Consider the following 15506-nt stretch of genomic DNA (forward strand, 5'->3'; position numbering starts at 1 on the left):
AAACTTTCTAAGTTATAATAAAACTTTAAAATATAAATTTTATGTTTTAGTGGTAATTGACACATTCTTTACTGAACTCATAAAGTTCATCAATTAAAATAAAACCGTTAAAAATGTTGTATTCCATTGTAATTCCATTGAACCTGTATATAAATATACATAGATATATAGTTTATGTAGTATTTTTATTTATTATATACACTCTCATATCTCAATATATTGTAAGTTGAATGTTATAATTATGCTAATTCAAATACACACTTCTATCGAAAATAATCTAAGCAATGCATTCAGCATTATCTTAATCTTAAAAACTGGGTTAATTTTATTAACATTTTTAATTATAAAATGTTTCATAAAATTCATAGAGTATAAAGTCTGGCCCACTCATTAAGGCTTTAACTGTTCATTTTGTCTTTACCTTTAGTATTAAATACTTGACATTTAAAATTTGTTGACTTTTTTGATCGCGAGGATTTTACTTGTAACTATTGTGTACGTAAAAGCTATTATGCATTGGGCGGCGCGTTGGGCGGTGCCGCCCAAATATAAAGCCCGTAGAGCGGACTACGCCGCACTTGTAGCGTCGATCGTCGCCGTAGAACCACCGTAGCAGTTACAATGGCTTTCGGGTACGTACAACTTTTGATAAAAGTATCAAATAATTTTCCCGGAATAAAGCAAGAGAATACACGGTGGTATTAAGGTTACCAAAAAAGGTTGAAAAGTTTGAAAACTATTCGCAAGATATGTTATAGTTTTTTTAAACAATTGCTCCAATTTTAATGAATATCGTATTGGTAAATAAATATAAATTTTTGAAGTGATAAAAAGTCAAAGAAGCTATTTCCGTGAATCTGCTTTAACTCACTCGCGTCTATCAAATCAAATGACTAATAAAAAACCAACGAATATTTTTACTACTAACGGTATTTTATAATTATTTCTTAGTATTCAAAATGAAATCGGGGTATGATATTACTCTTAATTAAAAACAGCGTTTTTTTTACAATAAATTTCTAACAGAGTCGTCTGACATCCTAACGTTCTTGAAAACATTTATCCCCAAAATTTAAATTCTATTAAAATACGGCAAAATTTTGAAAAACAGGAATATAATAAGAAAATTTTAGGATCAATAATAATTAAATAACCAAATAATAATATTAAAAAAACTTGAAATGAATAAAGTGGTATTAACTTCAATATGTAGTTTAGAAATTAGTAGAAAATTATATTTTTCGGTAAAATCATATTGTTTTCAAATTTTTCAAATTAATTTCTTCATTTATGTAAAAATTGTTTTTATTCAAAGCTAGCATTTGGGTCCAGCTGTGCTCATAGTTAAATTTAAAAAATTCATGTATGCAATTAACACTTATGAGGAAACCGGAATGTCTTGAACCCTATGTTCGACCATATTTGCCAGGCACAGACGGCCGGTCTTCTGCATGACTATTTAACGAAAACATGCAGGGATCTTATCCGCAAAGGCCAAAGGGTAATAACATAATAGCATAAAAAGTCAACTGTCAGCTTTAAAATGCAGGGACCCTTAAGCTATTTAAATACAATTTTCACAGACGATTTAAGAAATGTAATTACGAACGAAATGGTTGTTGTTTTAAAAGAACCATTTAATTTTCTTCCAACACCTCAGTGATAGACGGGTGGAAAGCAAACGCAAAATAGCATTTCTCTAGCGTTTTATTACTTACTTTCTGTCTCGTCGTCTTAGTTGTTTTTAAACTAATGAAAATTCATAGTCACACCCTGTGACTTTTATTTTTGGTTATCGGTTTTAAAGCGAAGTGAATATTGTTTAGTAGACTCATTACAGCTCATAAAAGATTCTAAACTACATGATTTAAAAAATTATAACGAATCTACTTTTAAATATTTCTCTTATAATTAAAGATCCCATATCTTACAAAACAGAGATGCAAAGTTATTTCACTCAAGTCTTACGATTTGTAATTAAAATAAAAAACTGATTTAATTTTAACTAAGTTTGCATTGTCACCGCAGTTCCATCATTAATAATCATTCATTAAATTAATATCAGATATGTCTTAATTAATAACAGATTCTTAGTGGCTTGTTCTTGGATAAGGAATTTTCGTATTCATTGTAGTAAATATCACACATTTTCTACTACACGACGTCAATTTTGACTTCCTATTCATTATTTGCCTTATATTTACAAGTGTAGTAATATAAATGCATTTATTTATTTTAAGTTATGAAACAGTCTTTAGTTATGATACTCGTCGGAAAAAGTATGTTGAAGTTTTTATTTTTATTTTAGTATTATACTTACTTACGTTTATAATCACATTTAAAAAAAAATGAATGAAGGACTTCTCAATGAAGTCTACTCAAGAAACCTCTAAATATCAGAAAATTATTACTAGATTATTTAGTTTAGATTTTTAAGTGTTAACCATATTTCACAGTTTAATATAAATATTTTACTGATTGAATTATTATTATTACATATAAAAAATATACAAAGTTGCTCAGAACAAACAACAAAAATTGTTAATCGTTCTTATTAACTCACACAGTTCAAAGAACAATGTCAAAGGGTGGTTGAGGAATGCAAAGAATTGTCGGAGATTTAAAGTTTTACCTTAAAAGGTGCTTCGTGCAACTAGGAACAGAAAAAAGCAATTTTTTCTGCAGTTTTAAACAAATTTTTAAAAATTCAGCATTCATAACCGTGGTAACCGTCGTAAAATTGTTATAATTTTAAATCAAATTTCTAATTAAATCTACACAAGATTTAAGGACATAAGGATACTTTAAATAAAATATGATATATTCTACCTTAAAGCATACGTTACTCTATTGCCATTTCAATAAAGTGGGAATACTCGCGTTTGTTTTATTTAGCAAAAAATTTTGAAACTACCACAATTCTAGGATTTCTGTTTGTCACATTCAATTACAAAAAAATATTGTTGAAAAATTGTGTAGTTTTGTATTAAAAACATCATAATCAAACACGATATACGGCATGCTCTGAATAGTTGTGTACTATACTAAAATACAGCAAGTAGCATACGGGTAGGTCCAAAAATGGGAGTATTTTAAATATTTTTATGTATAACTTTCTTGTATAATAAGAATTATTATTGTTTCAAAAGTCACAAATAACATATTGACAAAATAAAATATTCTAGAAACAAAAGAAATTTGTTAAATGGTCGACATACAGTTCTAGAATATTAATCAGGATATTACCTACAGTCCTAACAGAAAGTTCCCGAAGAAAGATAAACTCTGCAAATTATTATTGTTTTTGGTATTATATAAAACCGTTACTTTTTTATTGTAATCAATATTGGTATCAATCACGATAAAGTATATAATCAATATTTTTAAAGACAACTGTTAACTAATTTTGTCGTTACTTAAATCTATTTTCTTACTATAAGAATAAATACATTATAAATTAATTTAAAATTAAAAGATAAAAAACCAGCTTCGAAATGTAAGTAAACACACGTTCGATTATTTTTTAATATTTGAGTTGTACGAACGTACTCGTCCCCGCGGACCAACTTTATTGTTTAGCTCTGGCCAATGAGATTGTATTACTTCTACAGAAACCATTTTAATTGAAAAATAACATATTTTTCTGCGGAAATTAGAAAAACGCCAACGTATTGAAGGGTCAAAACAAGACTCCTTTTTTTCGAAATAGTTTAATGATGAATTTGGCTAAGTTGAATCTCTTAAAGTATAGAATTACAAGGAGAGGCAACGGTTTGGTTTCCTGTTTCATTTAACGCCTAAAATTGGAATTTCCAATTTGATATTGTTATAAAGATCGTGTTATAAGGGTCACGAAGGAGTTCGACCAATGCCATAAGTTATTCCCCGGTGGTTTAATATTATATTTTACTATAGTATAATAAATCCACCGAATAACATCAAGAATAATAAAAATTGTCTATTATCTACTTTTATGTTGGTACTTCAATCTTTAGTTGTTTTGCATTTTTAATTTAAAATATAGTAAATTTATTCGAATTGTAAGTGAAATTTGAACTACGTAATTGGTACTAGATAGGTACATGATGTTGCATAATTCAAATGCGTAACCATAATGGCTGCCGACAGGCGCGAATTGTCATCTGTCAGCTGTCAGTATTCGCGCGTTGACTCTGTAATCAGATTTTCAGAGCGCGGACACAAATGAGATGGTCTGCCTAATTGCAGCTCAAAATAATGGTATGTTAATGAGTACTTAATAATGGCGTTCTTTTTTAATTAAAACTAGTGTTATTAGTGGCCATAAATTATCTAAATATCATACACAAGCATAAAGAGTATTTGCTATTGTTGTAAGAGACACGTTAACCCTTGATCTTGAGAGATTTCCTCAGCCTTCTTTCTATGCCTGATCCACGGCGTCGGTCTTAGTCTTCCATGTTTCCTCCTGATATTTCCCTTTACCATAAGATAAATTTTTGCGAGTGTTTCGTTGTTCAGAGAAAATCAGAGGACGGCTATTGATAAAAACTATATCGAAATTGCATACAAAAACTTCGGGAATATGTTTAAAAGACACAATCAAAAATTAGTCTTAACCAAAACATAAACTGAAAAACGTCCTAACTTGAGCTAGAATTTCTATAATTAATTTAATCTTTCGATATCGTAGAGCTTTCTTTTCGTACGTGACGTGTACACTAAGCCAATATAAACAAACGATTTGTAACAATCACGACGTACAGGTGTTTATTTACAAGTTACAAAGGAGTAATTGAAACATAGACGTAACATTGTAACGCATTTGACCAATGTTTATAAGAATTAGGATTGTAAAAACTAACCTTTGAATAGCCTAAAAAGTACGTCTAGTATATCGTACAGGTCTATACTATGTACATAAAATTTTCTCGTAATTACATAAATCTCCAAAAATATTACGTAAAAATAAAATAAGTTTTATTCCGAGGGTTCTCAATATAAAAATACTTTTAATTATGGAATGAAATTGAATTAAAACTAAAAAGATCCGACACCATTTTGTAATAGCACGTCTATTATTACTTTTTTCAAAAAGATATATTTAAATGTAAATTGCTAATCTTTGAGCTGGCAGCCCGCGCTCTTATTTGGCATATGAACCTCTAATTTCCATATCAAAAGTTTTTTATACCTTATTAACTTAGTTATTTTTGATGAGGCTGTAAAATGCTTTTACTTTTTGCCCAAAACTTGTAACATGCCTTAATGCTTTACATTGTCGGTTAATTAAATTTGTGGCGAATAAAACTCTTGTACAATCACCGCCTTTGTAGTCTGTAGTATTTATACACAATAATTTGCAGTCTGTGGTATTTAATATTTATACACAATATATGAATAAGGAAATAACGCGAAGCTGGTTGCCAACTGGTAGCAACAGATTCATTAAATTTAAATATATATAATTATATGTATAAATGAGAACAAATTTGAAAAGTTGAAAATTCGTTAAAATTGTTGCAAATAATATTTTTATTAGTTTTAATTTTTAAATAATAATGAATTTGTTAGATTCGAATAAACAAAACATAATGGAATTTCTTCCTTATACTAATTTGAAGCCGTTTTTGACTGATTGTCATATTTTTGTAAAAAGACAAATCTTATAATTATAAAATTTAATTCTTCTTACAAAAAAAATATTTTCCAAAAATCTTGAGAAGTGTGGCGTTTTTATTTAAATTACATTAGAATAAATTCATATTCTATCATTATCAATTGAATTCAACGACGTGTAATAATAGCTAAGATATCTCAAAGATATCTGTAATAAAATCTGTCCCTTATAATGTGTGGATTTTATCTCGCAGCGTCTAGCTTTTATTTATATAAAAACTAGGTCATGAATTTCTTAGGAAGCGTAAATAAATTTTTCGTTCTTACCTGAAATATAGGATTTTAAAAGAATACTTAAAATTTGTAAAAAAAGGCGCGAACGTTTTTCCACCTTATACAAATAATAAACAAACTAAGTTAGGAACTATTGACAAACATGCTTTCATGGCAAATTTTAGTGTTTTTGACAAAGAAACAAATTTAATAGTTAGTCGAAAATTTTCGGCTTGCCTTGGTTTTTTATTTTTTACTATCAAATCTATATATATAAAAGAAAGTCGTGTTTGTTACAACACTTATAACTAGAGATCGGCTGGACCGATGTTAGTTATGTCTTTTTTGATGGATTTTTCTCCACTCCGAATAGCAGAATAAGTAATAAAATATCGGATAAGTTATCGAATAACAATTAATTAATTAATTAATTTTACGAATGCACACGGCATGTGGTGACATTTGTTGACAAAACTACGCATCATTTTACGTCGAATTCGTGTCACTTCAAGAAATTCCGAACTTGAGGTAAATGAGGAGATGCATAACCAGGCTTTGATCTTGATCGAAAACATGTGTTACCTCATCAAAAAATGTTGTAAAGCAGAAAGTGCTTTAACATGCAGTATCGCAATATTGGCGTTAGAGAGAACAGGCCTAATGTGTAAAACTGCCATTCTTCTTTTGCAATGGCAAGCAATAAAACATTTCTCTATTTGCAAAAAAAGTTATCACCTTAATGATATCCTAAAATAAGTTTAAGTAAAGTAACAACGATATTATTATTAAGGCGGAACGAAGTTAGCCGGGTCAGCTAGTACATTATACAATCTCATGGGACAAAAACGTATAGGAATCTGCAAACGCAATGGAACAGGAACGCAACCTGTCAATTTATTCAGCACTCACTTTATGTACTATGAAAGCACACAGATTATAAAAACATATCTACAGTGCCAGAAAAAAAATTGTATAAATACAATATCCGTTTGGTTTACAAAAATATACTTTCCCGTGAAAATAGGCTTTACCGTAAAAGCCTTTTTGGTAATGCGATTTCAACTTGTCATGTTTTCATATCGTTTTCTGTCTTATTGGGAAACGTAATAATTAATGAACACACACTAATTAATGCGGCCATTGTCAACAGATATTTAACGAAAACAAAAATATACTTGGCTCTTAATGAAATATTAATGAAATTAACGTTGGTGTAAGATAAATATTCACATACAACAATGTCAGTGACATTGTTTGGTCATTACATCGTCGAGTTTGATATCATAGGAAAAACTTGTTATGAATTCCGGTAATTCAATATTCAAAAAGTGTTTAGAAATGTACACAATACACATAATTGCAGGAAATATATGTATAAACAGATATATTTCCTGCAATTACGTGTATTGTCTATATATGTATATATAGAATATTATTTTACTTTATGTTAACACAACGTTTGTATAATTGTTAGCATTTAAAAATACTGATTAACCAACGGTGTCTGCGTATTTTTATGTTTAACTAAGTAGTAAATCTCACACAATTTTATTAATCAAGAGTAGTAAGGCTACTGAACTTATTTTCACAAATAGCATTATTTTGTTAATTTTAAACCACAGCAAAACCATCAATTGTAATTTGGATTTCATTCAACAGCAGAGCTTTTGTACAACTTTACTAAAATCTTAAAACCAACACTACTTCGCTTCAATTAAAGTCTAATTTAGGTTGCACCTATACATTAGTCTTCGAAAGCTTATTACTAACACTATAAGGTCTAGAATAAATATCAAAGAAGATTAATGAAACGGGTGCATAAGAATAGTGATGTATCGTTTTATTGTACTTTATAGACCATTTGCGTGCAATTTTGCACGTACGCAACGAGTGATGTGTTATTTTTATCGATTCTTAATATAGATAATAAATTGCATCTGTCAAATAAAGTCGTCGGTGGATTTCTTTTAGAGAAAGAAGCGTCTATGATTGAGCCGCTAAAACCCCAAAACGGCTTATGACGATTTCAAATTCAGAATCGATTTCCTGTTTTTACTGTAGTTCGGTTTTTATTACTGTATGCAAATTTCACACCTAAAAACATCTGAATAATCCAGTTGTTTTTCCGATTTCACTATCTTGATGTCCGTGCAAGGAATTCTATCGATTTATTGCGATCTGCAGTTTCGATAAGAAAGTGCATCCCTAAAATGCGGGCAAGTCTTGGAGATAAATGAATGCGGGTCCCAAATCAGCTTCCAGTTGCCTCTGGTTGCGCGCTTGATTCGCTCGACTATTGTCGATATTTTGTCCTAAAAATAGTACAACACTATTACGCGGAAAAAGATGCTTGTGTTAAGTGATATTTTGTATAATAATTATGTTTTTAATGGACCGCATTAATGTTTAAAAGGTAAGGTTATATATTTTATATTCGTCAAAATAATATGGTTAATTCTTAAAACATAAACTGTATCTACTATTTAATTTTCTTAATAACGAAAAATGTTGCGTCACAAATTCGAAATTGCGTTCACATTTTGATACTAATGAATAATTCATAATTGTAGTTCTATCTCAATAACTAAATAGTAAACTATCATGCAATGAGTATTGTTTAGTAGTGGGTTAAAAGGCATATGTGAAAATGTCGAGAATAAAAGCCACCATTGAAAAAGTAATTTGATATCAGAAATGGAATCTTGGCATGAAAAAACTCAGAATACCACATTTTTATATGCATCTTATTAAAAGGAAGAAATGAAATCAATTAGTATAAAAGGCATTATTTTTGTTTTCTAGTAATCGTGTCTTCCTTAACAGGGACAGGCTTTATGTTTAGATAATAGTGTTCCTTTACGATATGTTATTAACGGCTTTGTATATTATATTGACTTTAATTTGTGCTATATTAATTTATGCAGGAATCGTTTTAATAGTTTTATTTATAAATGCAAAGATTTTTTCCAATATAGAGAAAAGAGAGTTTTATGTTTCCATGAGACAAGAATCTAGCAGGTCGTGGCCGAACCACGGTCACAGTAAAACATATATTTTATTGCTCATATTAATAAGTGAAATGTGCTATCGTCCCTTTAAGTAATAAAATAGATACTTTATGACAATTATGCGGGTCGATGATTGATTAATTGGACCTTATTACATAATTTATTACGACGACCTATAAATAAACAAAGTACGATCAAGCCGGAATCATAACGAACATTTTAACATCTGAGATAAAAAAAATATGGAAAGAAAACAAAAGAAATTAATTGCATTTTATTTTTTCTGATATCAATGTGAAATTTTGAAATTTCTTAGTGTAGTTAAATGGAATACAAATACCATTAAATCAAAACATATAAATTCAACGGGATAAGCTAAAAATGAAGTATACCGTAATGTATAAGGAACTAGTTCCTGGACTATTCACAACATTTTCTTTAAACATTGTTTGTAAAGCATGAACGTATGGTAAAAACATGAGCAATATTAATTTGACAAAATTTTTACATGGTACCTGATGAGTCAGAATACACTACTACGTCTGGGAAACAACCATGAGCTTTTTAAGGCGCTATGACGTGCTTCAAATAAGGAAAATGTTTATATTTACACAATATGATTCTCGTAATAAATTTCAATCAAGTTTCAATATAATAGAAAGCGTATAAATAGGCGTCACGATAATTATATATATATAATGTAATAATATTTCAATCCGCTCAAAAAATATAATTTACATAAAACAAAGTGGAGTTATAACGGTTCTAACTAGTTTAGTTATAACTCCATAACGGTTGGACCAATTTTGAATATTTTTATAACAATTTATCTCCGGGAAATATACATTTTCTGTACCCAACATCATAGACACTAATCACTTCATAAACATTTGCTTTTTATCATTTCGCTGTAAAAAATAATTAATCGCCGAACTTTACCTCATATAATATGATGAGTGGGTGAATGAGATATATTGAATAAATAGAGGATACTCAGAATTATTGAAGATTATGGGCTTATATAAGGTCACGCAACGAATTAATGGGGGTGACCCCGCAGGGCGGCAAAAAAATGTGGTTTTTAAGTAAAGATTTTTAATGTGATAATTAAAAACAAAAAGTCTCTTCCAGTTTCATATTGATAAAATAATTATTTTACTAAAATGATGTTTTAACGAGTTCCCTCGATGCACTTTGCGAAACCTATTATGATATGCAAATCAATTCTGACCGTTTAATGATACATTATAGACAAATAAATTATTAATTTGTCAAAAGCGAGAGCTAGTCGCATTAATATTACCAAATTACTAGGCTCGTTCTGAATTTATACATTTTTTCTATAATTCCTTAATACATTGATATATTTCTCCCTATTAAGCCAGTAGAGAAAGCTCATAAATCAAACATTACATACAGTATTAAAATCCACTTCACTTTTAGATAATGTTCCAAGATATCGCATTCGCCACATCATTTTCTTAATAATTACTTGAATATGAGAAGGTAAACCCGAAATATTACCGGGATACTCCATTATTTATAAACCCGAGATCTTTGTATCGTACTCTCTTTAGTAATGTTTTAATACGCGTTATTTTTAATTGAAAATGTATTTTAGATCATTAAGCAAGTAACGAAAAGTTATTAACCTATCCTTAGACTAACATGTGATAATTTTTTTCAGTAAATTATATGTTGTATATTTTAATTCAAACATATTCAGCGAATGATAAAAAGACACAAAAATTATATTTTTTTGGTTAAAATGGTTAATAACAGTTGCTTAAAGCAGGTTGAACCCGAAATTTTGCAATTAGTTCCCATTCTCATCGTCGGAATGTACGCAAGAAATACCTGTTTGGTGGTCCTTTGAAACGAGGTTCAAATTGACAAATAACATATTGTTGCATGTTTTACTGTAATTTTTCTTGTGAGTAATTCAGAGTACCTCGTGACAAACTCTTATACATTTGTAAATGTTATAAATGTAAAGAGCGATATCTTAGATATTATAACAATATTTTTTTATGATTTGACAATTCACACCAATTAACCTAGTCCCATGCTACCTGGTGAAGCTTGTGTTATGGGTACTAGGCAACGGATATACATACATATTATACATAGATATATAAATACATATTTAAACACCCAAGACCTACGCACAACACCAAATGCTCATCACATCTATGTTTGTCTCAGCCGGGGATCGAACCCGGGACCCATGGATTCGCAGTCAGGGGTACTAACCACTAGACCAATGAGTCGTCAAAAATATTCTAACCTCTTTTAAATCTGATCTAAGATTACCTCGTTTTGAGAACAATGTCTTTAATAATTGTTTTTCCCGTCAATGAGATACAGTACAATGGAAATATAAACAAATTTTGGAAGAAAAATCATCTCCTTAGTGGAGTTAAGCCTTAATTGTTTGCGCTCTTAAGAGTTGCAGATTTTTAGGAAAAACAATTTCTTGCCTTTTTAATTTACCAAAGCACATTAAGCGGTCGTATTAACAAACGTATCTTAGGCTTATCGCTCTCGGCGAATACCCCAGTTGAAAACCTGGCTTTGATTAAAACTGGAACCGTTCTTTGGGGTTAAAAATCAATGAGACGGTCGCGGAAAGTTGTCTACATCATTCCACATTCATAACGAGACTAAATAATGTAGCGTAATAATAAAGACGTAGCTAAGTTGGAGGTAAATTAATAAAATATTAGCCCAAACATTAAAACATCAACTTTCCATTATATTTTAATATTATAATGTTAATGAGCTCATTTGGTTGAACGTTGAGGCATGACTGGTTTGAATTAAACCATTTCGTTAATTTTATACATTTATCGAAGAAGGCGTTTATATTACATATATATATTTAACACTGCGATTTAGATTCCCATAAGTCACAAAATACTCTGTTGTAAGAGATTCAAGTTGTCAATCTTTTTTTCATACTTAAAAAACTTTTAACAGTATTAAGTTGTTGATCGTCCCACAGAAAACTTAATTTCAGTCAGTTCAAACAAATTAAGCAAAATCCGTTGGATTCAACAGCTTAAGCTGCTTTTGTACGCTTTATTAGTGGACAGTATTTTTGGCAGCTTTTGAAGTTTCAAAAGCTTTGAGCTCGTTTCGACAAACACTGTGACATAATACGAGCGTATACATGATGGCATTATTTAATAAAGCTTGATAATAATGAGTTTCATAAGAAATTGACGTCGAAATCATCAAATAATTTTTTGTAAATATAGGAATAGAGTAAAATGGTTTATACATATTTTATTTTGTGTTAGAAAGCAAATAGCCCGCAACATCGCTGCACACATCTCACAAGGGGAATCTTTATTTTTATTAGATTGGCTTATTGCGGAGAATAGTTATAAATAACTTAGAAGTTCTATATTCGATTCCACGCAATTTTATTTGTTCGGATTAGAAACTTGCCTTACAATCAAATCCATGAAAATGAAAGAAAGAAAAACTTTGACGGTTTATTACAGTGCTAATTCAGTATATTTATGCCAGTATATATTTAGTTTTCTGTCTGACAGTGTTAAACTAAGGTTTTTCTACACGCCGATAAATTTCGGAGTAGGTACATTCAAACACTTCTTACTAAGTTAAACTTGAAACTTTAGTTTAACATGCTTAGTAAGAGTAAAGTAAGTTAAGCTAGAGCACAAAGAATTCCTGAAATTCCTTAACCGTCGCTAACTTATACTTGATCTCTATTATCTTGTGTAAGTTTATTTTAACAACAAACACTTACCTTTTTTTATTTTTAGTTTTGCTTTTAACATTCAATTCAATTAAAATTGTAAATTTACGTCCTATTGTAAAAACTGTACTTGAAATACTCGAAGTAATATAATAAATAATCTTTGATCTAATAAGCTTTTTTATTTATAGCAATTTGATATCTACTTGTCTAAAAAGAAGTATCTATAATAAAACTATTTTAAACCAAAATAAAATCAATGATTATTTAAAAAGGTATAAACGTTTGGAATTGAACGAAGCTTATAAAACGAATAGCTATGACCAATTGCGCTTTTAAAGTAGGTACCTAAATATATTCTATTTCAATAAAACAAAGCGGTTTATATAACACATATACTCGTTCACCTACGTCAAGGGGCCTCGTCGAAACTAGAAGGCTATAAAGAATGTATTAAATATCGTTTAACAGAAAAAGCAATAAGTTTCGGATGGCACTCGGGCATCTCATTGTTTACGGATCGAACCTAAATTTCTCTGTTTTGCTTTATTCGTGTTATTTTACGAATTGACACGGAATTTCTACATCTGACCTTTGTCAATTGTTGGAGGGAAAATATATTTAAAAATACATTGAATGGGCATGCAATATTGTTGGGTGATTTGCGCCTAGTATTTATAAAGCGTGTGATGGTATTAAGACGTGCGTTTCAACGCCAGCGTTGAATCAATGGATGTTTCATCATCACATAGATATGCCTTCTGAGATAGCTTAGGTACTTCAATATTTTTCTAAAATAAATCTGCTTCTAAAAGGTTAAAAATACACTTGTTAGTAATTGATACTGCTTTGACTGCGTTCTGCTTGTTACATGTCTGTAAGGTGAGATCATTGTACATTAACGGCGATACTCTATTTATTGTGGAAGAGCTATTTTCAATAGTCAGTATTAATATTAAAAAAGGTCAATAATAGCTGATATTAGATAGCTATATCCTACGGTATATTATGCTATAGCTGTATGGCCTTATGCTATAGACGTATACTATAGTATTTTAGTTTTAGGTATATTCAACCTTTGCACGTAAACTTTAATTAAAATTGTGCTCTAAATTTTTTAATAGGTAAATTCCTTCAAAGCATAGCATAAGCCCAGAGAAATTCTTCATATATTAACAAAACCTTTTGATCACTTTTGTCGTTTATTATTTGAACTTCAGCGTGCGACTCTCATCTCTGACGTCGTAGGTTCGATCCCCGGTTGTGCACCAATGGACTTTCTTTCTATGTGCGCATTTAACATTCGCTCAAACGGTGAAGGAAAACAACGTGAGGAAATCGGCTTGCCTTAGACCCAATGAGTCGATGTCGTGTGTCAGGCACAGGACTCAGGAGGCTGTTCTTGATTATGACAAATGATTATAACACAGATTCGGAAATCTGAGGCCCAGACCTAAAAAGGTTGTAGCGCCACTGATTTATTTATTATCATTTTTTTATTATGATCAATTTGTTAATATGTTTTTTATTGTTAAAAACCTTAAGGCAACGAAGACTCGTGTGATGCTTTTAAACAAGCATTGGTATAAATATTATTGCACATTAACCGCTTTACAAACGCTAAAAATTAAGTCAGTTATATGGTTTATTTACGACTATTTAGTTAATATTATATTGGTAAAATAAATTTTCCCGTATAAAATTTTTACGGTGTAATGGATAAAAATTCCGAGCTTCCAAACCGAAATAATTAATTCCCCGGCAATCGAACTTATAGGCCTTCGAATAAAACCTTTTTTGAACCAAGACTGTAACCCACTTAACCACCTATTCACCTTAACCCACTTTTTAAACGACTATTATATATTTATTGCAGAATCTGTGAACTTTCCCGCCTAGCGCTTTGGTGCGCGGTGGTAGTGTTTTTCGCTAACTGCGTAAACGGTGCGCCGGCGCAACTGTGTACTGCAGCAGCTGAAAACGACCCGAGGGCTGCGCGCTTCTGTCAGGCACTTAACACTTTCCTGGAGTTATATGCCGAGGCAGCAGGCGAACAAGTGCCTGAATACCAAGGTAATATTTAGCTTAGAGTGTTTTACTGAAATCATAGCTTGCAAAAAACATAACAAGAACAATTGTCTGCTATAATGAAGTCTAATATTAGCTATTTGCCCGGTAAAAACCACCTAGACAGCCTATAAAAATAATTACAGACTACACATTGTACCCTTGGTAAAAGGATTTATTTTTATTGTTGTAGCCCTAGTTCGCGACTACCCTCAACTGTTGGACTCCGGCATGAAAAGGCAAGACGTTGTCCACTCCTTCCTTCGTTTTGGCCGCAGGCGCTGACGGTCATCGCTGCGACGTAAACGCGCTTAAACCGACACCGAAACGCAATGCTAAATTATAACCCTTTATTATTTGTCCAAAACATTATGTAAGTTAGTCATACATTCATCATTTATTATGCCAACGTCGCCAAGAACAGACGTCTCTCTCCTTGTAGATTAATAAATGTACTTATTGTTCCAAGTATTATAGATATAAGTAAATTGTTGGCATTTACGTCGCGTTTCATTTGATATGCAATTATATTTAATAATGTTTTAAATAAATACATATTTGTGAAGCTCCGAGTGTTTTAATTACAAGTAAACTTTTTTTACACCTTATGTTATTTTCTGATCAGCAATTTATTTTTGTTTCATAACACTTTTTTTAAGTGACACTAATTTGAGTGTCACTTACCAACAAGTAATTCAAAACATCGTGAAAAAACAAAACTAGATATTAAATTGACTTTATTTCAAATAGAAAAAGTAGTTACATAGGTAACATTTCAAATAGAAATGTAAAATCGGCAGTTGAAACGCACTTATAATATTAACGACTGTGCT

At 30.5% G+C, this 15506-nt stretch overlaps 1 protein-coding gene across 2 annotated transcripts; it reads left to right on the forward strand.

Annotated features, from left to right (window-relative positions):
• The first annotated feature begins 541 nt into the window (after positions 1-541).
• LOC125051977 (myosuppressin-like) lies at positions 542-15238 on the forward strand. Of its 2 annotated transcripts, none has more exons than XM_047652622.1 (3): positions 542-632; positions 14483-14679; positions 14867-15238. In XM_047652622.1, exons 1-3 carry the CDS (start codon positions 622-624, stop codon positions 14956-14958), a joined length of 300 nt encoding a protein of 99 aa, XP_047508578.1. In that variant the 5' UTR covers positions 542-621; the 3' UTR covers positions 14959-15238. The 2 variants fall into 2 exon arrangements, with proteins under 2 accessions (XP_047508578.1, XP_047508577.1); XM_047652621.1 differs by lacking the exon at positions 542-632 and adding an exon at positions 8119-8284.
• The last annotated feature ends 268 nt before the right edge of the window (positions 15239-15506 follow it).

Source organism: Pieris napi, chromosome 8 (genome assembly GCF_905475465.1).
Source record: "Pieris napi chromosome 8, ilPieNapi1.2, whole genome shotgun sequence".
In the NCBI taxonomy this organism is placed as follows: domain Eukaryota; kingdom Metazoa; phylum Arthropoda; class Insecta; order Lepidoptera; family Pieridae; genus Pieris; species Pieris napi.